Below are 22,883 nucleotides of genomic sequence, written 5' to 3'. Positions count from 1 at the left end.
CAATGAAGATGTTAAAGAGCACAGGGCCCAGCACTGATCCCTGGGGCACACCACTGGTGCCTGGCTGCCAGCTGGCTGTGGCACCATTCACCACCACTCTCTGGGCTCAGCCTCCAGCCAGTTCCTAACCCAGTGCAGTGTGGTCCTGTCCAAGCCAGGGGCTGACAGCTTGGCCAGGAGTTTGCTGTGGGGGACAGTGTCAAAGGCCTTGCTGCAGTCCAGGCAGACCACATCCACAGCCTGCCCCACATCCACCAGGCAGTCACCTGGGCATAGAAGATCAGGTTGGTCAGGCAGGACCTGCTCTTCCTAAATCCATGCTGGCTGGGCCTGATCCCTTGGCCATCCTGTAAATGCTGTGTTGATTGCACTCAGGATGACCTGTTCCATGATCTTGCCTGGCACTGAGGTCAGGCTGACAGGCCTGTAATTCCCTGGCTCATCCAACCGGCCCTTCTTGTGGATGGGCACCACGTTGGCCAGCTTCCAGTCCTCTGGGACCTCACCAGTGAGCCAGGACTGCTGGAAAATTATGGAGAGTGGCTTGGCCAGCTCCTCTGACAGCTCCCTCAGCACCCTAGGATGGATCCCATCTGATCCCATAGACTTGTGGGGATCCAAGCAGCTGAGGAGATCTCTTACCCCATCCTGGAACAGAGGGAAACTATGCAGCTCCCTGGCTCCTTCTGCCAGCTCTGCAGCCCAGCTGTCTGGAAGACATTCTGTCCTGCTAGTAAAAATTGAGGCAAAGAAGGTGTTGAGTACCTCTGCCTTTTCCTCATCCCTTGTTACAGCATTCCCCTTCGTGTCCACCAAGGAGTGGAGGTTGTCCTTGCCCTTCCTCTTGCTATTAATGTATTTATAGAAGGACTTTTTGTTGTCCTTCACAGCAGAGGCCAGTCTAAGCTCCAAATGTGCTTTTGCCTCTCTAATTTTCTTCCTACAAGACCTAGCAGTGTCCTTAAACATTCCATGGGTTCTATGGGATCTCTGAGGGCCCTTCCAAGCCAAGCCATTCATAGCTGGAGATCTCACTTCCCAAGCTCTTTGTCACCAGCTTAAATAAACCCACAGGTATTTTCAAGGCCATGTTTATTTATTTGACCTTTGAGTGAGATGCTGCTTCCCCAGTACCTCCATTCCCCTTCAGTTTTAACAGGAATCCTTTGATTTCTCCTGGGGAAAAAAACACTTAACTGTGATGTGTCTCTTAACAGAACAGATCAGCTCTACTTTAATGCTCCCCAGCTCTTGATGCTTTTGCTGTTATTTGGGTTTATAGATGTGTGTGTGTGTGTGTGTGTGTGTATCTTATCATAGAATTGTTAAGGTTGGAAGGGACCTCAAGGATCATCCAGCTCCAACCCCCCTGCCATGGGCAGGGATGCCTCACAGTACATCAGGTTGCTCACAGCCACATCCAGCCTGGCTTTCAAAACCTCCAGGGATGAGGCTGCCACCACCTCCCTGGGCAACCTGCTCCAGGCTCTCACCACCCTCATGGGGAACAACTTCTTCCTAACAGCCAATCTGAATCTCCCCACTTCTACTTTTGTTCCATTCCCCCCAGTCCTATCACTCCCTGACACCCTCAGAAGTCTCTCCCCAGCCTTCCTGTAGCCCCCTTCAGATACTGGAAGGCCACAAGAAGGTCTCCTCAGAGCCTTCTCTTCTCCAGACTGAACAGCCCCAACTCTCTCAGTCTGTCTCCATGGGAGAGGTTCTCCAGCCCTCTGATCAGCATCTTATTGAATAGTAGCTGGCTGGCTGAGGAGTTAGGCAGAGGAAGTTATTTTGGCAGCTCCCTTGCAGCAGATGTTTTCTTCCTTTCATGTCTAAGCCAAGACCCTGGCATCTGTGGCAGAGGAGGAACTTTTGGGGTTTACCTTATTCTTCATCCCTAGATCAGCCAGATTGTGTTTCTATTTAGAGACAACTGGATTCAGAGCAAAGCTTGCTTTATTTATTCCAAGGATTTTCAAGGAGAGAAACTGAGGAGTAGCACACAGGGGGGGAAACTACTTTTGCAAGAAACAGAATTGGGGGAAAGTCCACAATTCCTTAGAGCTGGGGCAGTGAGACCCCCAAAGTCCTACAACAAAATGGCCTTTCTGTTAGCAATTGCAAGATATTTAATGGTTTAAGAAGATGTAGAGAAAGCAAGAGGTGCCAGCTGCTTTGCACCAGAGGCAGAGAAGCCTTTTGGCAGCCAGGGCTGCTCAAAGTTAATTCTTATGCAGAGCTGGAGAAATAAGGCACTGAAATCCTCCACCTCAGCTCATGGAGAATCCAGGCTGCTTGCCTAACCTGGCATTGTCTTTTCTGGGAGGGAACCTGTTCTTGAAACTTTGTGGGGTTCTTTCTCTCCCTGGGGTATTTTGGCAGACAGGAGCCCTTGTGGATTCGTGTTCTTCAGCACTTTGCAGCTAAATACACTTTGGTGCTTCTGTTGGACCACCTTGGTGCAGCTGTGAGGGGTTTTGTGAAGTTCAACTCACAGAATCAGGGACCCTAAAGGTGGTCCCAACAGCCCTGTGATGGGCAGGGACACCACCAGCTTGCTCAAGGCCTTGTCCAGCCTGGCCTTGAACACCTGCAGGGGAAGAGCATCCACCACCTCCCTGGGCAACCTGTTGCAGTGTCTCCCCACCCTCACTGGAAAGAATTTCCTCCTGATCTCCAGCCTCAATCTGCCTTCTTCCAGTTAAAGGCAGTTCCCTCTCACCCTGTCACTACAAGCCCTTGTAAAAAGTCCCTCCCCAGCTTTCTTGTAGGCCTCCATCTCTTGAGAAACAAGGCCACCATGACCAGAATCATGCTGAATGCCTTTTGAGCTTGCTGGAGGCCTTCCTCAGGGATGCAGCTGCAAAGCTGTCATTGTGAATGGATGGAGTACTTGAGCCAGAGAATGTTCTCCCACTTGAAACTGCAGGAGCTCAATGCTGTCATTGCTTCTTTCTCTTTGCAACCCAGACATCTGCCAGGCAAGCAGCAGCTTTCAGGCTCTGCTTTACTCCCAGCCTGCAAAAAAGGAGTGGAGCTGATGCTCTCCACTGCTCTCCTTTCACCTCCTGGACTTCACAGAGATATTAAAACCACCCAGCCACTTCATTCATCCTGCAATCCTTTCCAGTCACTGAACACCTTGTAGTGCAGAGAGGTTTATGACAGAAACATGTTTTGCAGGAGGAATGTATTTTTCCCCCCCAAATCCCTTCTTTTCACACTTCACCAGCCTGCTTTTACAGCAGCAAGGAATCATTATCTGCACTCTTTACCAACTGAAAGCAGCAGAGGCTTGGCCTTGCTACTGCTTCCCAAAGGAAGTGGGAGGGAAATGGTTTTGGTAGTGTGATGATGTCAAGAAGATGGAAAGGGACCTGAGGGTGCTGGTGGACAGCAGCCTAAACATGAGCCAGCAGTGTGCCCAGGTGGCCAAGAAGGCCAAGGGCATCCTGGCCTGCATCAGGAACAGTGTGGCCAGCAGGAGCAGGGAAGTCATTCTGCCCCTGGACTCAGCACTGGTTAGGCCACACCTTGAGTCCTGTGTCCAGTTCTGGGCCCCTCAGTTTAGGAAGGATGTTGAGCTGCTGGAAGGTGTCCAGAGAAGGGCAAGAAAGCTGGGGAGGGGTCTGGAGCACAGCCCTGTGAGGAGAGGCTGAGGGAGCTGTGAGGTTGCTTAGCCTGGAGAAGAGGAGGCTCAGGGGAGACTTTATTGCTCTCTACAGCTACCTGAAGGGAGGTTGCAGCCACGTGGGGGTTGGTCTCTTCTCCCAGGCAAGCAGCAGCAGAACAAGAGGACACAGTCTCAAGCTGTGCTGGGGGGGTTTAGGCTGGATGTTAAGAAGAAGTTCTCCCAGAAAGAGAGATTGGCCATTGGGATGTGCTGCCCAGGGCAGTGGTGGAGTCACCATCCCTGGAGGTGTTTAAAAACAGCCTGGATGGGGCACTTGGTGCCATGGTTTAGTTGATGAGATGGTGTTGGGTGATAGGTTGGACTTGATGATCTCAAAGGTCTTTTCCAACCTGGTTAATTCTGGTTAATATTGAGAGTGGAATGGAAGTAACTCTACCAAACTCCCCTGGCAGGTTTGCCTTGGAAATGCTTGAGCTTGTGAGTGCTTTCTTATGAAACCTGCCAGAGGAAGTTCACAAAAGTATAGGTCATGAACCACATCCTCCAAGAGCCAAGGTAGGAGTGTGCAGAGGGATTCCTCTCTGGCTACAGCTCTGGGCTGGTGAGTCACTTGGTCCTTCATAATCCAAGTAGTGTCATTTTCCCATCACCCTAAGACCAACTTTTCTCTGTCCTAGGGGCTGACATTTGAGGAGGTGGAGAACTTCTTCACATTTCTGAAGAACATAAATGACGTGGACACAGCTCTGAGTTTCTACCACATGGCTGGAGCATCACTTGACAAAGGTATTCAAACCTGGCAGGTGGGCAGATGCTGCATCACAGAATGTTAGAGGTTGGAAGGGACCTCCAGAGATCATCCAGTCCAACCCCCCTGCCAAAGCAGATCACCCAGGGCAGGCCACACAGGAATGCATCCAGGTGGGTTTGGAAAGTCTCCAGAGAAGGAGACTCCACAAGCTCTCTGGGCAGCCTGCTCCAGAGCTCTGTCACCCTCACTGTGAAGAAGTTTCTCCTCATGCTGAGCTGAAACCTCCTATGCTCAAGTTTGTAATCATTGTCCCTTGGCTTATTAGTGCACACCTCCCAAAAGAGCTTGGCCTCTCCACTTGACCCCCGCCCCTCAGGTACTGATAGACATTGATCAGCTCCCTGGCACTAACCAGCAGTGGAGCTGGTGCTAGGAACTGTTCAACCCTTGTTTTGCTTTGCTTAAAATCAGAGACTTTGCCTACAGATAGAGAAAATGAGACTGAGGGGAGACCTTCTGGCTCTTTTACAGCTCCCTGACAGGAGGTTTCAGCCGGGTGCGGGTCAGTCTCTTCTCCCAAATAACAAGAGACAGGAGGAGAGGAAATGGCCTCAAGTTGTTCCAGGGGAGGTTTAGGCTGGATAGCAGAAGAAACTTTTTCACTGAAAGGGTTCTCAAGGACTGGAACTGGCTCCCCAGAGAGGTGGTGGAATCCCCATCCCTGGAGGTGTTTAAAGGATGCAGAGATGTGGTGCTGAGGGCCATGGGTCAGCAGCAGCAAGAGTCAGATGAGAGTTGGACTCAGTGACCTCAAAGGTCTTTTCCAACCCAAACAATTCTCTGCTTCTCCCATGAGCTGTATAGCCAGCTACTGCACTTCTGATCTCAAATCCAAGTAACTGCAGTGCTTTAAGTCACCCAAGCACCTCTGGAGCTCCCAAGCTTGCTAGAGGGAAGGAGGAGAAGCCCTGGAACCCCACTGAGGCCCCAGGCTGAGCAGTGAAGCTTGTCCAGGCTGTCTTCTGATAACTCACAATGCAGAGAGTGCACCTGGCCAGGGGAGCTGGCTGAGTAAAGCTCAGAGCTGGTATGTCCTGGGGAGCTTGGTAGCAGGGTGGTTTATTGATCAGCCCAATCCCTGTCCTTGATCTCACCCATATCAGGTATGTTCTCAGGTCTGACACTGACCTGCTGCTGGGGTCTCTCACAAGTCCCTGCTTTTCCTTTCTCAAAAAGAGTTGGTTCTGTAAGCTCAGACCTGGGGGGATAGGAAGGAAAACCCAAAGCAATGGCAAGCTGATGACAAGACTTTTTATTAGGCCAAGAGGAAACTCTTGTCTCCTGGAAAGCTAAAGCTGATGTATTGAGGCAGCTGCACAATGCAAGGTTTCAGCAGTAGGCTGTTCTTCCAGCTGCTGCTCTGGAGGGAATCTTAAGGCATTAATAGGTTTGGGGGGAATGGAATTGCAAAGGGAGTCAAATGTGTCACACTGCTCCCTGTCTTTGTCTTTTGAAGGGAAATCATCTGTGCTCTTTGTTTTAGATCACTGTTGTCTTAAGACTTCAAGGTGAAAGAACTTGATAGGCTCTCCTTTCATTTAGAAGGAAGAGTGTGGAGTATGGAAGTGCTGCTGCTGCTGCTGCTGCTCAGTGCCTGTTCTGCAGCATCCCATGGGGGAACAGCCCAGCAAGTCACACATTCACAGACTGCATTAGGTTGGAAGGGGCCCTCAAAGGCCATCCTGTCCACAACCCCTCCAGTCAGCAGGGACACCTCCAACTAGATCAGGATGCCCAGGGTCCCATCAAGTCTGATCTCGAATGTCTCCAGGGACTGGGTATCAACCACAACCCTGGGCAGCCTGTTCCAGGATTTCACCACTCTCATGGTGCAAAACTTCCTCCTGATGTGCAACCTAAATCTGCCCTGCTCCAGTTTCAAACCACTGCCCCTCATCCTATCACTGCAAGCCCTTCTAAACAGTCCCTCCCCAGCCTTCCTGTAGGTCACCTTCTGTGACAGGTTGGACTTGATGATCTTTGAGGTCTCTTCCAACCTTTTTGATTCTATGATTCCATGATACTGAAATGTAGCTCTGAGGTCTCCCTGGAGCCTTCTCTTCTCCAGGCTGAGCAGCCCCAACTCTTTCAGCCTGTGTTTATAGGAGAGTGCTCCCCCTCATCCAACTTTGTGGCCCTCCTCTGGACCCTCTTTAGCAGGTCTGTGACACTCTTGTGTTGGGGGCCCCAGAGCTGGACACAGCACTCCAGGTGAGGTCTCAGCAGAGGAGAAGAGAATCCTCTCTCTGGACCTGCTGGCCACACTTCTTTTGAGGCAGCCCAGGATGCAATTCCAATTACTCTGTGTCTGCAGTGGCCTGATCATGCAGTATGTACTTGTGGAGTATTAAGGTCTATCTGCAGTTGGTAAATCAGTGCTTGCTGTTTAATTATGTGTGATTAATGACCTGGAGCTGGAGCCACAACCACTGAGCTAGGAGTATGTGCTGCAGTAAGTAAATCTTGAGTAGGGTTGGTGGTGTGCAGGACCCAGATCAAACTCCTCAAGGGCTTGGCTGTCCCTAGGGTCTGGCTGTCAGGAGAGATTTCCTAGGGCAGAAGAGGAGAATTCTCCTGCAAATATCAGAGAATCACCCAGCTTGGAAGGGACCTCTGAAGGTCATCAGCTCCAACCACCCTGCAGTGAGCAGGGACATCCTCCACTAGATCAAGTTGCTCAGAATCTCACCTTGAATATCTCCAGGGAGGTGGATGCCTGGCAGCTGACATGAATCTCCTCTCACACCCTTCCATGCTGCTCAGCCCAAAGGTGCTCTGGGGAGGAGGCACACTGTGGCCCTCACAAAGGGGCAAAGCAAGCTGCAGAGATCCCCCAGGGTTCTGCAGCAGGGATCTGAGAGCTCCTGTGCCTAAACTGCCCATGCATTACCTGTTCCCACACATGCGCACCCTGAGTCTGGAGACTGCAGCCACAAATCAAACCAGCAGTAAATGGGGTGTGCTTTCCAGAAGTCAGGCTTTCACTAGGCTCATCCCAGAGGGAGGAGGAGAAGAGAGGAGTTTGTGTCTTGAGGAGATTGCTGCAAGTGTTGTTAACACTTTAGAAGGACCATTCAAGATTTGGGAGGAGGTGTGTGTGGGGGGAATGGATGACACCAAACAGCCATAGCTTGAGAACCTGTTTTCTGTGCTGAAGCTGAAGTAGCTTCCTCTTCTCCAACGGATCATAAGCCTGAGCTCTAATAACCTGGGAAGCAACATGCAGATTACTTATTAGACCATCTTTCATTTTACCAGAAAATCACAGAGTTGTCAGGGTTGGAAGGGACCTCAAGGGTTCAGACCCTTCAGCAGCTTCATTGCCCTTCTCTAGACACACTCCAGCACCTCAAAGTCCTTCTTGCAGTGAGGAGCCCAGAACTGAACCCAGTATATGAGGTGCAGCAACAGCAGTGCTGAGCACAGGGGCAAGCAAGCATGCTGCACCCAAACCCCACCCCTACCTCCTGCCAGATTTCCTCTCATGCCTGTGGCTGCTTCAGAGAATCACAGAATTGTCAGGGCTGGAAGGGACCTCAAGGATCAGCCAGTTCCAACCCCCCTGCCATGGGCAGGGACACCTCACACTGCAGCAGGTTGCTCACAGCCACATCCAGCCTGGCTGCAAACACCTCCAGGCAGGAGGCTGCCACCACCTCCCTGGGCAGCCTGTGCCAGGCTCTCACCACCCTCATGGGGTGCTGCACCTGCTGTTGCTGCACCTCATATACTGGGTTCAGTTCTGGGCTCCTCACTGCAAGAAGGACTTTGAGGTGCTGGAGTGTGTCTAGAGAAGGGCAACGAAGCTGCTGAAGGATCTGGAGAACAGGGCTGGTGATGAGCATCTGAGGGAACTGGGGGTGTTTAGTCTGGAGAAGAGGAGGCCAAGGGAGACCTTCTGGCTCTCTCCAACTCCCTTAAAGGAGGTTGAAGTTGGATGGGGCTGAGTCTCTTCTCCCTAGTATCAGTATTCAGATACAACAAGAAGGAATGGCCTGAAATTGTTCCAGGGGAGGTTTAGGTTGGATATTAGGAACAATTTCTTCCCTGCAGGAGAGGTCAGGCATAGGAACAGGCTGCCCAGGGAGGTGGTGGAGTCACCATGGGGGTGTTCAAGAAGCTGGGGACATGGCCCTTGGGGACATGGTTTAATGGCTGTGGTGCTGTTAGGGTGAGGCTGCACTCAGTGATCTTGGAGGTGTTTTCCAGCTGCAACAGTTCTGGGATTCTGTGCTTCTGTAATTAAATGCTGGACCTTGAAAGCCCTTTCTGGAGGGCTGCTGCCCCCTAACGCACCAGCTTGCTTGTGCTGCAGTTCTTTCCTCCCATCATGTTGCTTCTTGCTGGCTAGCCTGGGTGTATTCAGAAGAACAGAGACAGAAGCAAAGGATGTTGTGCCTGTCCCTGGACATGAAACATTCATTCCTCCATTTGCTTTGCTGTCCAGTTTCACGTGGGAGCTGTGGCATCATATATTCTCCAGCCTGGTTGGCATGGGGAGAGGTGTGTGCTCCCCTCACTGCTCAGTGGGCAGGGGTCAGGCTGGGGAGCAAAAGTAATTCAGCTTTAGTGATTCCATTGCCTCTTACACTCCCAAAAGCAGGCTGCCAGGACATAGAGCAGCTGTATCCTGACTTATGGTGGCAGAAGTGGCATGCAGAGCAATAACTGCAGGCCAAAGCTATAGCTCTCATGTAGGAAAGGATTTTCACTCAGAAAGAATAATTGCAGGGAAACATCAGCTGCCTGCTTGAGGTTCTGTGTATTTGTTTCATCTGTCCTCTGTTTAAATCCCATTTTCTCCTGGGTTATTTAGGGAGAGATTTTACAGGGGGAAAGGGGCTGATGGTAGCCATGGATTCCTCCCCAAAATGCCAAACCTTCCTCAGGGGAGCAGAAATGAAGCAGAAGGAACCAATGATCTGAGCACTGATGAAGACTAAAATCTTATTAGAAACACTTAGTGCAGTTGCTCCTGAATCCAGTTCTGGTGTGGCTGCTGGTTTGTTCCTGTCTGACACAGAGCTCTGAGACTCCTGAGGGCCAGCAGCTCTGCAAAGGAACCCAGGAGAGCGCTGTGGATGGATACAGAGGGAGTTTTGTTGCTTTCAGTCTGATTTTGTGTCTCACCACATCCCTCTGTTGCCTTGCTGAGGGGAGCTCTGCAGCCAAAGATGATCAGAGGGCTGGAGCACCTCCCTTGTGGGGACAGGCTGCAGAGTTGGGGCTCTTCAGCCTGGAGAAGAGAAGGCTCCAGGAAGAGCAGCCTTCCAGTACTTGAAGGGGGCTGCAAGAAAGCCAGGAAGGAACTTTTTATAGGAACTTGTAGTGATAGGATGAGAGGGAATGGATTGAAGCTTGAGGAGGGCAGCTTTAGAGTGGAGATTAGGAAGAAATTCTTTCCAGTGAGGCTTGGGGAGGCACTGGAACAGGTTGCCCAGGGAGCACATGGATGCCCCCTCCCTGGAGATGTTCAAGGCCAGGCTGGATGAGGCCCTGAGCAAGCTGGGCTAGTAGAAGGTGTCCCTGCCCTTGGCAGGGGGATTGGAACTAGATGATCTTTAATGTCCCTTCCAGCCTAAACCACTTCATGGACCTTGGAATGTTCATCCCAGTTGCTGTGGGGTCACTGCCATGGTGCAGAGCCTCTCTGGATGGAGTCAGGCTTTGTAGGGAAGCAGTTCACCTTCAAATGCTCTCATGCTCGTGCAAAACTCTTCTGTTCCATCTGTAAGGGAGCAGAGTGTTTCAACCCTAACAAACAGTGACAACCAAGCTGCTCTTACCTTGCCTCTTTCCTTCCATTAGCAGCTGGCAGAGGGGCAGAGGCAGGCATACACACATGAATACCTGCAGGGAAACAGCTAAACCAGGCCAGTGAGGACAGGATGGTTTCCCCCCCTTGCATTCAGGAAGATCTACTGCAGGGCCCTGCCAGATTGATAGCTCCAATGATTGCTCTTTTCTTGGGGTATGAATAAAACTCCTGCTCTCCTCATTGCTGATGAGTTCAGCTGCCAGTCTTGGTAGGGAAGAGAAATAAATTGTTACAACTCTTCATTTTATTGCAAGGTTAAGCTCTGCTTGCTGCAGAGCCTCTAACAGGGAGAGGGAGAACAGATTCCTTCGGCAGTTATTGGCCCTGGCTTGCTGAACAGTTTGTGTTATTCCCAGCCTGCTGGGGTGGTTGTTCATAATGTATGACAGGAGGAGAGGAAATGGCCTCAAGTTGTTCCAGGGGAGGTTTAGGCTGGATAGCAGAAGAAACTTCTTCACTGAAAGGGTTCTTAAGGACTGGAACTGGCTCCCCAGAGAGGTGGTGGAATGCCCATCCCTGGAGGTGTTTAAAGGACTCAGAGATGTGGTGCTGAGGGCCATGGGCTAGCTCCAGCCTTGGCAGAGTTGGGGAGTGGTTGGACTGGATGATCTTGAAAGTCTTTTCCAACCAAAATGATTCCATGATTCTATCATTGCAGCTCTGTCAGCAGCAGCTGCCTTCTTGCTCAAGCCTGTCAGGAGAGGTTTCCCACCTGGGTTTTGTTGTAGTGCTGACATTTCTAATTTTGTAACCCAGGAGGGGAGAGCAGCAGGCAGGCTGGAGGGAAGGATCCATCCAGAGGGACCTGGACAGGCTGGAGGGAAGGATCCATCCAGAGGGACCTGGACAGGCTGGAGAGCTGGGCCCAAGCCAGCCTCATGAGGTTCAACAAGACCAAGGGCAGGGTCCTGCAGCTGGGTTGGGGCAATCACAAGCACCAGTATAGGCTGGGCAGGGACTGGCTGGAGAGCAGCCCTGAAGAAGAGGCCTTGGGGGTGCTGGGGGATGAGAAGCTCACCAGGAGCCAGCAGTGAGCACTTGCAGCCCAGAGAGCCAACCAGAGCCTGGGCTGCAGCAAGAGAAGTGTGGCCAGCAGGGCCAGGGAGGGGATTCTCCCCCTCTGTCCCACTCTAGTGAGACCCCACCTGGAGTACTGTGTCCAGTTCTGGAGCCCTTAGTACAGGAAGGATCTGGAGGTGCTGGAACATGTCCAGAGAAGGGCCATGAGGATGAGCAGAGGGCTGGAGCTGCTCTCCTGTGAGGGCAGACTGAGGGAGTTGGGGCTGTTCAGTCTGGAGAAGAGAAGGCTCTGAGGAGACCTTCTTGTAGCCTTCCAGTATCTGAAGGGGGCTGCAAGCATGCTGGGGAGGGACTTTTGAGGGTGTCAGGGAGTGGTAGGATTGGGGGGAATGGATGAAAAGTAGAAATAGGTAGATTGAGATTGGATGTTAGGAAGAAGTTGTTCCCCGTGAGGGTGGTGAGAGCCTGGCACAGGTTGCCCAGGGAGGTGGTGGAAGCCTCACGCCTGGAGGTTTCTGCAGCCAGGCTGGATGTGGCTGTGAGCAACCTGCTGCAGTGTGAGGTGTCCCTGGCCATGGCAGGGGGCTTGGAACTGGCTGATCCTTGGGGTCCCTTCCAGCCCTAACCATTCCATGTTCTTATGATTTGCTCTCTGACTGAGCTGCTTTGGCAATTTTATGCTGGGGGGAATTTTCCACCCACCACAGACAGCAGCAAAACTTCTCCACTCCTCTGCCTGCATTTGCTGTGGCTGCAGCTCACAAGGCATTGCTAAGCTTCTGTCCCTCTCTGTGTTGCAGTGACCATGCAGCAGGTGGCCAGGACAGTGGCCAAGGTGGAGCTCTCTGACCACGTGTGTGACGTGGTGTTCGCGCTCTTCGACTGTGACGGTGAGTGACCCCCAGCCTCCAGCCCTTCCTCTCAGCCAGCCTGGCAGAGAGCCACTCCAGGGGAGGAAATACACAGAACAAACTGCCAGCCATGAAAGCTTGCCATGGCATTGGCTCTTCTTGCCATGCTACCATCTGCCCTTCCTCTGTGGATGGGTAGCTGGTGGTACGTGGCTTCTGAGGCCATGGAATCACAGAATCATTTGGGTTGGAAAAGACCTTTGAGATCATCAGTTCAACCATTAACTAACCCATGTCCCTCAGCACCACATCTACACAGCTCTGAAACCCCTCCAGCAATGGAGGCTTCACCACTGCCCTGGGCAGCCTGTTCCAGGGTTTGACAACTCTTTCAGGGTAGAAATTGTTCCTACTGTCCAACCTAAACACCCCCTGGTGCAACTTGAGGCTATTTCCTCTTGCCCTATCACTTGGTCCTTGGCAGAAGAGACTGATCCCCTCCTTGCTCCAATCTCCTTTCAGGGAGTTATAGAGAGCCAGAAGGTCTCCTCTCAGCCTCTTTTTCTCCAGGCTGAATACCCCCAGTTCCCTCAGCTGCTCCTCACCAGCCCTCTTCTCCAGACCCTTCACCAGCTTTGTTGCCCTACTCTGCACCTGCTCCAGCACCTCAATACCCTTCCTGTAATGAGGGGGGCCAAAACTGAACCCAGGATTCAAGGTGTGTGAGTGGTGAGTACAGGGGGACAATCCCTGCTCTGTTGCTGATCCAGGCCAGGATGCTGGTGGCCTTCTTGGCCACCTGGGCACTCGCTGGCTGTTGACCAACACCTTTTCCAATGGCTGACTGCCCAGCCCCTCTGCCCCAAGCCTGGAACATTTATGGAGTTGTTGTGCCCCCAGTGCAGGACCCAGCACTTGCCTTTGTTGAACCTTGGTTTCTCTCCATTCCAAGGTGGGAGGGCAAGTACCAAGCTTGGTTTCTCCCCATCCCTGGATAAAAAAGGGCAAGAGAAGGCTTGTGTTGAGCACCAGAGCATCTGTGGGGCTAGAAGAACTTAGGGTGGATGACTCCAGGGTAGGTTGGAGATGTCAAAGCTTGGTTTGTCCCCATCCCTCCTGCATCTCTGGGCAGAAAAAAACCCACCCCTTTGACTTTGGTCTATCAATCCAGCCTGGCCAGCTCCCTCTGTAGAGCTTCTCCCTGTTGGTTTAAAAGCAGTGGATGCAAGTGTTTGGCAGGCACAGGGCTGTTACACAGCTGGGGTTCCCCACACAAAACGCAGTTTGGCCTCAACTACCTCCCTGGGCAACCTGTACCAGCATCTCACCACCCTCAAGAGGAACAACTTCTTCCTAACATCCAATCTCAACCTACCCATTTGTAGTTTTGTTCCATTTCCCCCAGTCCTATCACTCCCTGACACCCTCCAAAGTCCCTCCCCAGCTTTCTTGGAGCCCCCTTCAGATACTGGAAGGCCACAATTAGGTCTCCTCAGAGCCTAATTGTTAGGAACAAGTTCTGCACCATGAAGGTGGTGGAACACTGCAACAGGTTGCCCAGGGAGGTAGTTGAGGCCTCATCCCTGGAGATATTCAAGGCCAGGCTCAACAAAGCTCTGAGCAACCTGATCTAGTGGAGGATGCCCCTGCTGACTGCAGGGGGAGGTTGGACTAGATGACCTTTGGAGGTCCCTTCCAACCCAAACCACTCTTATGATCATGGCAGAAGGCATCAGCCCCTCCACAAACATCAGGCATCAAGCTCTTGGTCACGTCAGGCTTGCTGCTGTCCTCTGTGATCAACCAGTGCCCTACATAAAAATCCCAGGGGGGTTAATTTATTAGTGGTTAGGCAACTACAGAATAAAATGTGCCCCAATTGACTCTAATCTTATTTTTAACCTCAATTTAGTTGACACAATTCTCAGTAACCTCACTAGATAAATGAACCTTCCCTTCCACTCCATTAAGAAAATCTCTGCTCCTGTAATTCCCTCAGTCACTTAAAGGGGAGAGTTTCCTGTGGGCACATGAGCATTTGCTTTCAATTTGCTTTTCTGCCTTCAAGCCCCAAGACTCCAGGCCCTGCAGGATGTGATGGTGCCAAGCAAAGTAGGGTAATGTCTGTTAGAGGCTTGGGAAGGACACTGAGTGGCTGGAGAAAGACAGTGAAGCTGCTGAAGGGCCTGGAGGACAGGTCTGGTGAGGGGTGGCTAAGGGAACTGGGGGTGTTTAGTCTGGAGGAGGCTGAGGGAAGACCTCACTGCTCTCTACAACTCCCTGAAAGGAGGTTGGAGCAAGGTAGGGATTGGTCTCTTCTCCCAAGGAACAACTGATAGGACAAGAATAAAAGGCCTCAAGTTGCACCAGGGGAGGTTTAGATTGGACATTAGGAACAATTTCTTTGCTGCAGAAGTGGTCAGGCATTGGAACAGGCTGCCCAGGGAGGTGTCCAGAGAAGGGCAACGAGGCTGGGGAGAGGCCTTGAGCACAGCCCTGTGAGGAGAGGCTGAGGGAGCTGGGGTTGCTTAGCCTGGAGGAGGCTCAGGGGAGACCTCATTGCTCTCTACAGCTACCTGAAGGGAGGTTGTAGCCAGGAGGGAGTTGGTCTCTTCTCTCAAGCAACCAGAACTAGAACAAGAGGACAAAGTCCCAAGCTAAACCAGGGGAAGGTTAGGCTGGAGGTGAGGAGAAAGTTCCTCCCAGAGAGAGTTGTTAGCCATTGGAATGTGCTGCCCAGGGAGGTGGTGGAGTCCCCATCCCTGGAGGTGTTCAAGAGGGGATTGGATGTGGCACTTGGTGCCATGGTTTATTCATGAGGTCTGTGGTGACAGGTTGGACTTGATGATCTTTGAGGTCTCTTCCAACCTTGGTGATACTGTGGTGGAGTCACCATCCCTGGAAGTGTTCAAGAAATGTGTGGACATGGCACTTTGGGATGTGGTTTAGTGGGCATGGTGGTGGTGGGTTGATGGTTGGACTCCACCTCAGAGGTCTACTCCAGCCATAACTGTTCTCTGATCCCATGATTTAACCACTGCTGTCGGGCAGCCCTTGCTCAGCAGGATCTTTTAGGAAGCTGAAGCCAAATGTGATTTCAGTCTCTACAGGATCTGCCCCCGGTGGCTTCTGCCCTTCAAAGGCAGTGCCCCTGGAGAGGAGAGTGTGGGTGGGAGTTGGTGTTTCTAACCCCGTCTGCTTGCCTCCCCCAGGGAACGGCGAGCTGAGCAACAAGGAGTTTGTGGCCATCATGAAGCAGCGGCTGATGCGCGGCCTGGAGAAGCCCAAGGACATGGGCTTCACGCGCCTCATGAGGGCCATGTGGAAGTGTGCCCAGGAGACAGCCTGGGACTTCACCGTGCCCAAGCCATAGCAGGCTCGGGGGGGAGCACCCAGCCTCCCTGTCTCAGCCCTGCTGCTGCCACCCCTGCTGCTGAGGCCACGTGCAGCGGGCCCTGCGGCAAGCTCAGACTGTTCGTGACAGGACTTCTATTGTCAATCAAAGTTAGGAATCAAAGCCTGCTGCATTTTCAGCTCCTGCTTGCTCCTGGCCCCTTAATATTCCTTTCTCTCAGGAAAACAAAAAGAACTGAAGTGCCACCGCCTCTGCTTCCTGGTGCATCGAGCAAGCCGGTGGGGCTGCAGCCACATCACTTTTGTTTCGTGTTACCACAGGATGGCACAGGGTTGATTTGAATTCCTAGGTTCCTCCTAAGAAAGATGATGTGGCATTCCTGGACAGGTCATACCTGTGGGACCTAGGAGCAGAGCCAAGTGGTGAGAGGACCCCCCCCAGGATTTTTAACCAAATGTTGCATGCTCCCCAAGAGCGTCAGGGGAGCGGTGCACTAGCAGAGGGGCTGCTTGAGCTGAGGTGTTGCCTCTGCTGCAAGAGCAGGTAAAGGTTTTGGTGGAGCAAGTGGCTCTGCTGTCCATCCTGCCTTGCGTAAGCAACCTGCTGCAGGAAGTCTCTAATGATTTTAATTGGGAGTCCCCCCCCGAGGGGAATTGCTGTTCTGTAACGGGAAGGGGCTGAACAGTGTAGTGTGCTGAGTGCTGTCCTCCCTGTAAAGTACCACATAAAGGTGTTGCTCACAACAGCCTGGCTCCTGGCTCATCTCTTCTGGCTGTTGGGATGAGAGGAACCAATGACACCAAGCTGTGTAGTGCAGCAGACATGCTGGAGGGAAGGGAGGCCGTCCAGAGGGACCGAGACAGGCTGGAGAGGTGAGCCCAACAAGAGCAAATGCAAGGTCCTGCACCTGGGTCAGGGCAATCCAAGGCACCAATATAGGCTGGGCAGGGCCTGGCTTGAGAGCAACCCTGAAGAAAAGGTCTTGGGAGTGCTGCTGGATGAGAAGCTCAACATGAGCCAGCAGTGTGCACTTGGAGCCCAGAAAGCCAACTACATCCTGAGCTGCAGCAAGAGCAGCATAGCCAGCAGCTCAAGGGAGGTGATTCTCCCCCTCTGCTCTGCCCTGGTGAGAGCACACCTGAGTACTGCCTCCAGTTCTGGAGCCTCTATTACAGGAAGGATCTGGAGGTGCTGGAATGTGACCAGAGAACGGCCATGAGCACGAGCAGAGGGCTGGAGCTGCTCTCCTATGAGGACAGACTGAGAGAGTTGGGGCTGTTCAGTCTGGAGAAGAGAAGGCTCCGAGGAGACCTAATTGTGGCCTTCCAGTATCTGAAGGGGGCTCCAAGAAAGCTGGGGAGGGACTTTGTAGAGTGTCAGGGAGTGATAGGACTGGGGGGAATGGAACAAAACTAGAAGTGGGTAGATTGAGATTGGATGTGAGGAAGAAGTTGTTCCCCAGGAGGGTGGTGAGAGCCTGGCACAGGTTGCCCAGGGAGGTGGTGGAAGCCTCCTGCCTGGAGGTGTTTGCAGCCAGGCTGGATGTGGCTGTGAGCAACCTGCTGCAGTGTGAGGTGTCCCTGGGCATGGCAGGGGGGTTGGAACTGGCTGAGCCTTGAGGTCCCTTCCAACCCTGACAGTTCCATGATTCTATGAAATGGTCTCAAGTTACACCAGGGGAGGTGCAAGTTGGCTATCAGAAGAAATCTCTTCCCTGTGGGGGTTCTGACACACTGGCAGAGGCTCCCCAGGGAGTTGGTTGAGATCTCCATCCCTGGAGGCGGTTTTGGGAGGCAGGGGTGCTGAGGGACATGGTTTAGCAGCACCCATGGTAGCCTTAGAGAATGGTTGGACTCAGTGATCTCCAAGGTCTCTTCCAACCAAGACCTGTGAGTGGCACAGGTGTTCAGCCAAGGCTGGTGGTGAGCCACTGGAGACTGGCTGGTTTGGAAAGAGGAGGGGAAATAATGTGATGAATTCCAGAGCTGGGGAAACGAAGCCCAGAAGTCAGTGCCCTGATGGCTGGAGCTGCCCTGTCTGCTGTGCCACACTGCAGGGAGCAGCGTTCTCTGGGGTGTTCAACAGGGCAGCCACAAGCTCCAGGCTTGCTTTGAGGAGATAAAACAGCTCTGGGATATCTTCATACTAGAATGTCATGGAATCACAGCACGGTAGGGGTTGGCAGGGACCTGTGGGGATCATCCAGTCCCCCTGTTAAAGCACAGTGACCCACAGCAGGCTGCTGTTTGGAATCTCTCCGCCTGAGGCCGCTGGGGGCTCCGAGCCACCTGCTCCGAGGCGGTGTCCCCGCCCGCGGCCCGGCGGCAGCAGCCCAGGATGCTTGGCCGCTTGGCCGCCTCCCCGCGGAGGCGCTCAGGACGCTTGGCCGCTTTGCCGCCTCCCCGCGGAGGGAGGCGCTGAGCCCGCGGCCCGGCGGCAGCAGCCCAGGACGCTTGGCCTCTTTGCCGCCGCCCCGCGGAGGCGCTCAGGACGCTTGGCCGCTTTGCCGCCGCCCCGCGGAGGCGCTGAGCCCGCGGCCGCCCAGCCCCGCGCGCCGCCGCCCCGCCTCAGGCCGCGGGCTGCCCTCCCGTGACGCCATCAGGCCGCGCGCCGCCCCGCCCCTCCGTTCCCCCCCTCCCACGCCCCCCCCCTTCCCCGCCCTCCCGGCCGCCGCCGCCGCCGCCGCCATGGAGTCGAACAGGGACGAGGCGGAGCGGTGCATCGGCATTGCGCTGGCCGCCGCCAAGGCCAACCAGCCCGACAAGGCTCGCCGCTTCCTGGAGAAGGCGCAGCGCTTGTACCCCTCGCCACGGGTCCGCGGTGAGCATCGGGCGAGGGGGGTGGGAGGAACGGGTCCGGAGCGGGAGAGCCGGGGGAGGGAGGTGGGGGGGGCCCGGGGCCTGCGCTGCCGCCGCCGCCTGACCTCTGACCCCCGCCGCGCCTGCGGCCTGCGCGCCGCGGGGCCCGCCGGGTACGCGAGTCCGCGGGGGACGGGGGCACGGCCCCGCCGCCACCGGGGGCTGCCCCGCTCTGGGGCCCGACCTCGGGCTGCCCGCGGGGACGGGGCCGCTGCCTGGCGCCCCTTGGAGCAACCTACCGCCGGGCCGCGTCCGCTGGCCCCGAGGTGCGGCCATGTGCGTTCAGCGGGGCGGGCGCGGGGACGCCAGGAGGCAGAGGGGCAGGGTGCGCGGGGGGGGCGAGGGCTTTGGCACCTCGAAATCGTCGCTGCTGCCCTGCCCCTGCCCCGCCAGCGGGCAGCGGCTGCCCCTGGGAGCATCGAGGCCCAGTGGGGAGGAGAGGAGCTTGGCAAGCCCGAGTGCTCTGTGGGGCTGCTTGATCTCTGCCTCTCGCCCGTCCCTTGCCTCTCCCCCGTCGTAGAATCACAGAATGTGAGGGATTGGAAGGGACCTCTGGAGATCGAGTCCAACCCCCCTGCCAGAGCAGGATCACCTAGGGCAGGTCACACAGGAAAGCATCCATACAGGTCTTGGAAGTGTCCAGAGAAGGAGACTCCACAACCTCTCTTGGCACCCATATTTCCCTCTGCCTGTCCCACTTACCTTCCCTTTCTCTCCCTCTACATCTCCCTTCTCTCCCCTCCCTATCTCCTGCTCTGCTCTCCTCCTGTCCTGGCATTTGGGCTGTCCTACAGCTGGGTCCCTCCTACAGAGGTGCAAGCACCTTGGGCCAGGGCATGACTGCAAAATGCCCTCCCCAGCAGCTCAGCCCAGCGGGCAGCGGTTCCACACAGTTTGCAGGCAGACTTTATTTGAGCTGCCCCACTCCAGCCTGTGCTGCTTTCCCCTGGCCATTCCCCTCGGCAGGCATTGGCTCCTCACGTGTGCACTCCCACTGATTGCCACAGCTCACCTCCTGCAGTTCATATCACACTATCAGAGTATCACCAAGGTTGGAAGAGACCTCAAAGATCATCAAGTCCAACCTGTCACCACAGACCTCATGACTAGACCATGGCACCAAGTGCCACATCCAGTCCTCTCTTGAACACCTCCAGGGATGGGGACTCCACCACCTCCCTGGGCAGCACATTCCAATGGCTAACAACTCTCTCTAGGAAGAACTTTCTCCTCACCTCCAGCCTAAACCTCCCCTGGCACAGCTTGAGACTGTGTCCTCTTGTTCTGGTGCTAGAGAGAAGAGACCAACCCCCACCTGGATACAACCTCCCTTCAGGTAGTTGTAGAGAGCAATGGGGTCTCCCCTGAGCCTCCTCTTCTCCAGGCTAAGCAACCCCAGCTCCCTCAGCGTCTCCTCACAGGGCTGTGCTCAAGGCCTCTCCCCAGCCTCCTTGCCCTTCCCTGGACACCTTCCAGTGTCTCAATGTCCTTCTTAAACTGAGGGGCCCAGAACTGGACACAGGACTCAAGGTGTGGCCTAACCAATGCAGAGTCCAGGGGCACAATGACCTCCCTGCTCCTGCTGGCCACACTGTTCCTGATGCAGGCCAGGATGCCTTTGGCCTTCTTGGCCCCCTGGGCACACTGCTGGCTCATGTTTAGGTGGCTGTCAATCAGCACCCCCAGGTCCCTCTCTGTTTGGCAGCTCTCAGCCACTCTGCCCCCAGCCTGTAGCTCTGCATGGGGTTGCTGTGGCCAAAGTGCAGCACCTGGCACTTGGACTTGTTGAATGCCATCCTGTTGGACTCTGTGCTATCAGCACACATAAATTCCTTCCCTCTTGGAAGATCTTCTACCAGTTTTGTGGATTTGGGGGGAATGATCTCCTTTCCTGGAACCTTTGTGGCATAGATGGTTGACATGTCACACAAATAAAACTCTCAAGCAGGTGTGGCACTTTGGGACGTGGTCTAGTGGCCATGGGGGTGTTGGACTTGATGACCTTAGAAGTCTTTTCCAGCGTTAATGATTCTGTGTCACACCAAACAAGCAGCTGGCAAGTGGTTGGTGCAGTCAGCCAAACACCTTTCTGTGTGTTATACAAAGAGCTGTAGATTATTACACACACACACACACACTTGACAGACCTTTAGCTGAGTTTTGATTTTTTGGCTGTAGTTTGCAGCTTGTCCAACCCTCTCCATCCTGTGCAGAGCTCAAGGCTTCCTGCAGTCCTCTCTTTGGTTGTAGGAGGCCTCTTCCCCTTTCCTCAGATACCACATACTCACCTCTGTGTGGTGTGTGGGTTTTTCCTTCCTGTTCAGAGTTTCTACTGTTGATGGAGTACTGGGTGGGAAAAGTGACAGCAAGCAGCAGTTTGTGATGTAAAGCATCACATTTGCTGTGGCCTGGCTCAGCCAGAACACAGAGTGGGGGATCACAGGATGTTAGGGGTTGGAAGGGACCTCCAGAGATCATCAAGTCCAACCCCCATGCCAGAGCAGGGCTGTAGAATCTAGCTCAGGCCACACAGGAACACATCCAGATGGGGCTGGAAAGGCTCCAGAGAAGGAGACTCCACAACCTCTCTGGGCAGCCTGCTCCAGGGCTCTGTGACCCTCACAGTGCTGAAGTTTCTCCTCATGCTGAGGTGGAACCTCCTGTGCTGTAGTTCCTATCCATTGTCCCTTGTCCTATCCCAGGGTGCAGCTGAGCAGAGCCTGTGCCCTCCCTCCTGACCCCCAGCCCTCAGATATTGATAAACATTTACTAAATACCCCCTTAGACTTCTCTTCCCCAGGCTGAACAGCCCCAGGGCTCTCAGCCTCTCCTCACAGGGCAGTGCTCCAGTCCCTGCAGCATCCTTGTAGCCCCCCCCCCATTGGACTCTTTGCAGCAGATCCTTTTCCCTCCTGAACTGGGGAGCCCAAAACTGGATGCAATATTCCAGGTGAGGTCTCACCAGGGCAGAGTAGAGCGGAAGGAGAACCTCCCTGGGTCTGCAGGACACACTCCTCTTAATGCCCCCCCAGGATCCCATTGGCCTTCAGGTCCTTCTCCACAGAGGTGTGCTGTGTGAGAACTGGAGCACAGGGGAGGAGAGCAGAGGGAAGGGGGTCAGCAGGGCAGGTGAGTGGAAGTGAGCAGCGTGCTGGTTGGTGGCCAGACCCAGCCAAGCTGCTGGTACAAGTTTCACATCCCAGCCGCCCTCCAGGGCGTCCTGTCAGCTGCCCACCCTTGCACCTTGAGTCTGTGGTTGGGAAACGTTGCTGACACCCCCACAGTTGCAAGGCTGGCCCCTGAGTCTTTGTGTGGCTGGTGTGTACCCCCTGGGGAGTCTCTTCCTCCTGGGTTACATCAGGTTTGGCAACCCCCCGCCCCGTGGACCTTGCCCGGCTGCAGGCTCTGCCCCTGGCTGGGTCCTGCAGGTGTCGTCACAGGGTCAGCAAAGGGTTTTGCAAGGGGATTTCAGCAAAAAGAAATCTTCCCCTCTGTAAACACAGCTGGGCATGCTGCTGCAGGCAGGCTCCCACTGGCTGCCCTGAAGCAGGAGCTGTGGAAAAATTAGCAGAAGTTGAACAATTGTTGGCTAATAAGAGAGGAAAAAGGGATCCAGAGCACATGGCCTGGCTGGGGAGCTGAGCTGGCAAAACTGGCAACTCATTCAGCAGTCTCTGTGTTCAGTAGCACATGAGTTTGCACTGTGCTGTGAGTGCACAGAGGATCAGTGTGGCTTTGGGGTGAGGGCTGTGGAGCAAAGCACATAGGAGCTGTGGCCATGTGTGGACTTCTGCAGCTGGCTTGAAGAACCTTGCTGCCGAAAAAACCTCATGGCAAGCTGTAGGGAGCTGAGCCCAAGCCAGCAGGAGTGGGGTAGGAAGAGAGGGACAGCCTCAGGAGGTGAGGTTTATAAGTGTCTGGGGGGTGTGCTGCAGCTTGGGGAGGAAGAGCCAAGACTATAATTTAGTGAATGCTTTAGTGGTGTAAATATGAGTGAGGAAAGGAATTTTTTCTTGTCCTGAAAGCCGAAATCCATGAAGCCCCCAAGCTCCAAACCTCTCCCAGGCCTCACTAGCCCCCTGTCATTCTTCTCCCTCACCCCATAACTATTGCCTGGGTTGGCTGTGGGATTACCCAGAGGCTTTGGGGGTTTTTGCCCCTCCAATCTCTGTGGGACAGATAGGATATCTTGGCCTGCAAGCCTTGTTTGTGCTTGCAAAGAATGCAACACACACACACTCCCCCATAGTGCAAGGTCTGCAGTGTGCAGTTTGCAGGGGGAGATGAAGTGGCCTCCTTGGTTCTAGGCTCTGGATAAAAGGGCTGCAAGCTCATCAAGTTACTGTCAGTAAGGTTATCTGGTTGTAATTGGGTTTCCTCTCCCTGTTCTCTCACCTGGGTGTGCCAGATAGAAACTCCAGGCACTCCAGGTGTGAAGAGAGTGGTCTGATACTGAGTTAAAAAAGGCAAGAATAGTTTAAAAGGACATTGCTGGCCAGCTGGCAGGGAAATGAGCCAATCCTAGAATGCTTG

At 54.0% G+C, this 22,883-nt stretch overlaps 2 protein-coding genes across 4 annotated transcripts in view; both read left to right on the top strand.

Annotated features, from left to right (window-relative positions):
• MICU1 (mitochondrial calcium uptake 1) overlaps positions 1-16,235 on the top strand; it is a 144,349-nt gene extending 128,114 nt beyond the window's left edge. For both annotated transcript variants that reach the window (XM_068140357.1, XM_068140356.1), the window contains 3 exons: positions 4,315-4,423; positions 12,087-12,176; positions 15,350-16,235. In XM_068140357.1, coding sequence (XP_067996458.1) covers positions 4,315-4,423; positions 12,087-12,176; positions 15,350-15,510 — 360 coding nt within the window. In that variant the 3' untranslated portion in view covers positions 15,511-16,235. The remainder of the gene's footprint in view (positions 1-4,314; positions 4,424-12,086; positions 12,177-15,349) is intronic.
• A 1,913-nt stretch (positions 16,236-18,148) lies between these two features.
• Positions 18,149-22,883, top strand: part of DNAJB12 (DnaJ heat shock protein family (Hsp40) member B12) — a 32,231-nt gene continuing 27,496 nt past the window's right edge. For both annotated transcript variants that reach the window (XM_068140353.1, XM_068140352.1), the window contains exon 1: positions 18,149-18,312. In XM_068140353.1, coding sequence (XP_067996454.1) covers positions 18,180-18,312 — 133 coding nt within the window. In that variant the 5' untranslated portion in view covers positions 18,149-18,179. The remainder of the gene's footprint in view (positions 18,313-22,883) is intronic.

Source organism: Melanerpes formicivorus, unplaced genomic scaffold (genome assembly GCF_026170545.1).
Source record: "Melanerpes formicivorus ecotype bairdi unplaced genomic scaffold, bMelFor1.0.p_v2 SCAF_6, whole genome shotgun sequence".
Lineage (NCBI taxonomy): Eukaryota > Metazoa > Chordata > Aves > Piciformes > Picidae > Melanerpes > Melanerpes formicivorus.
The sequence above is the reverse complement of the archived record's forward strand: the minus strand, read 5'-3'. Positions and strand labels throughout refer to the sequence as shown.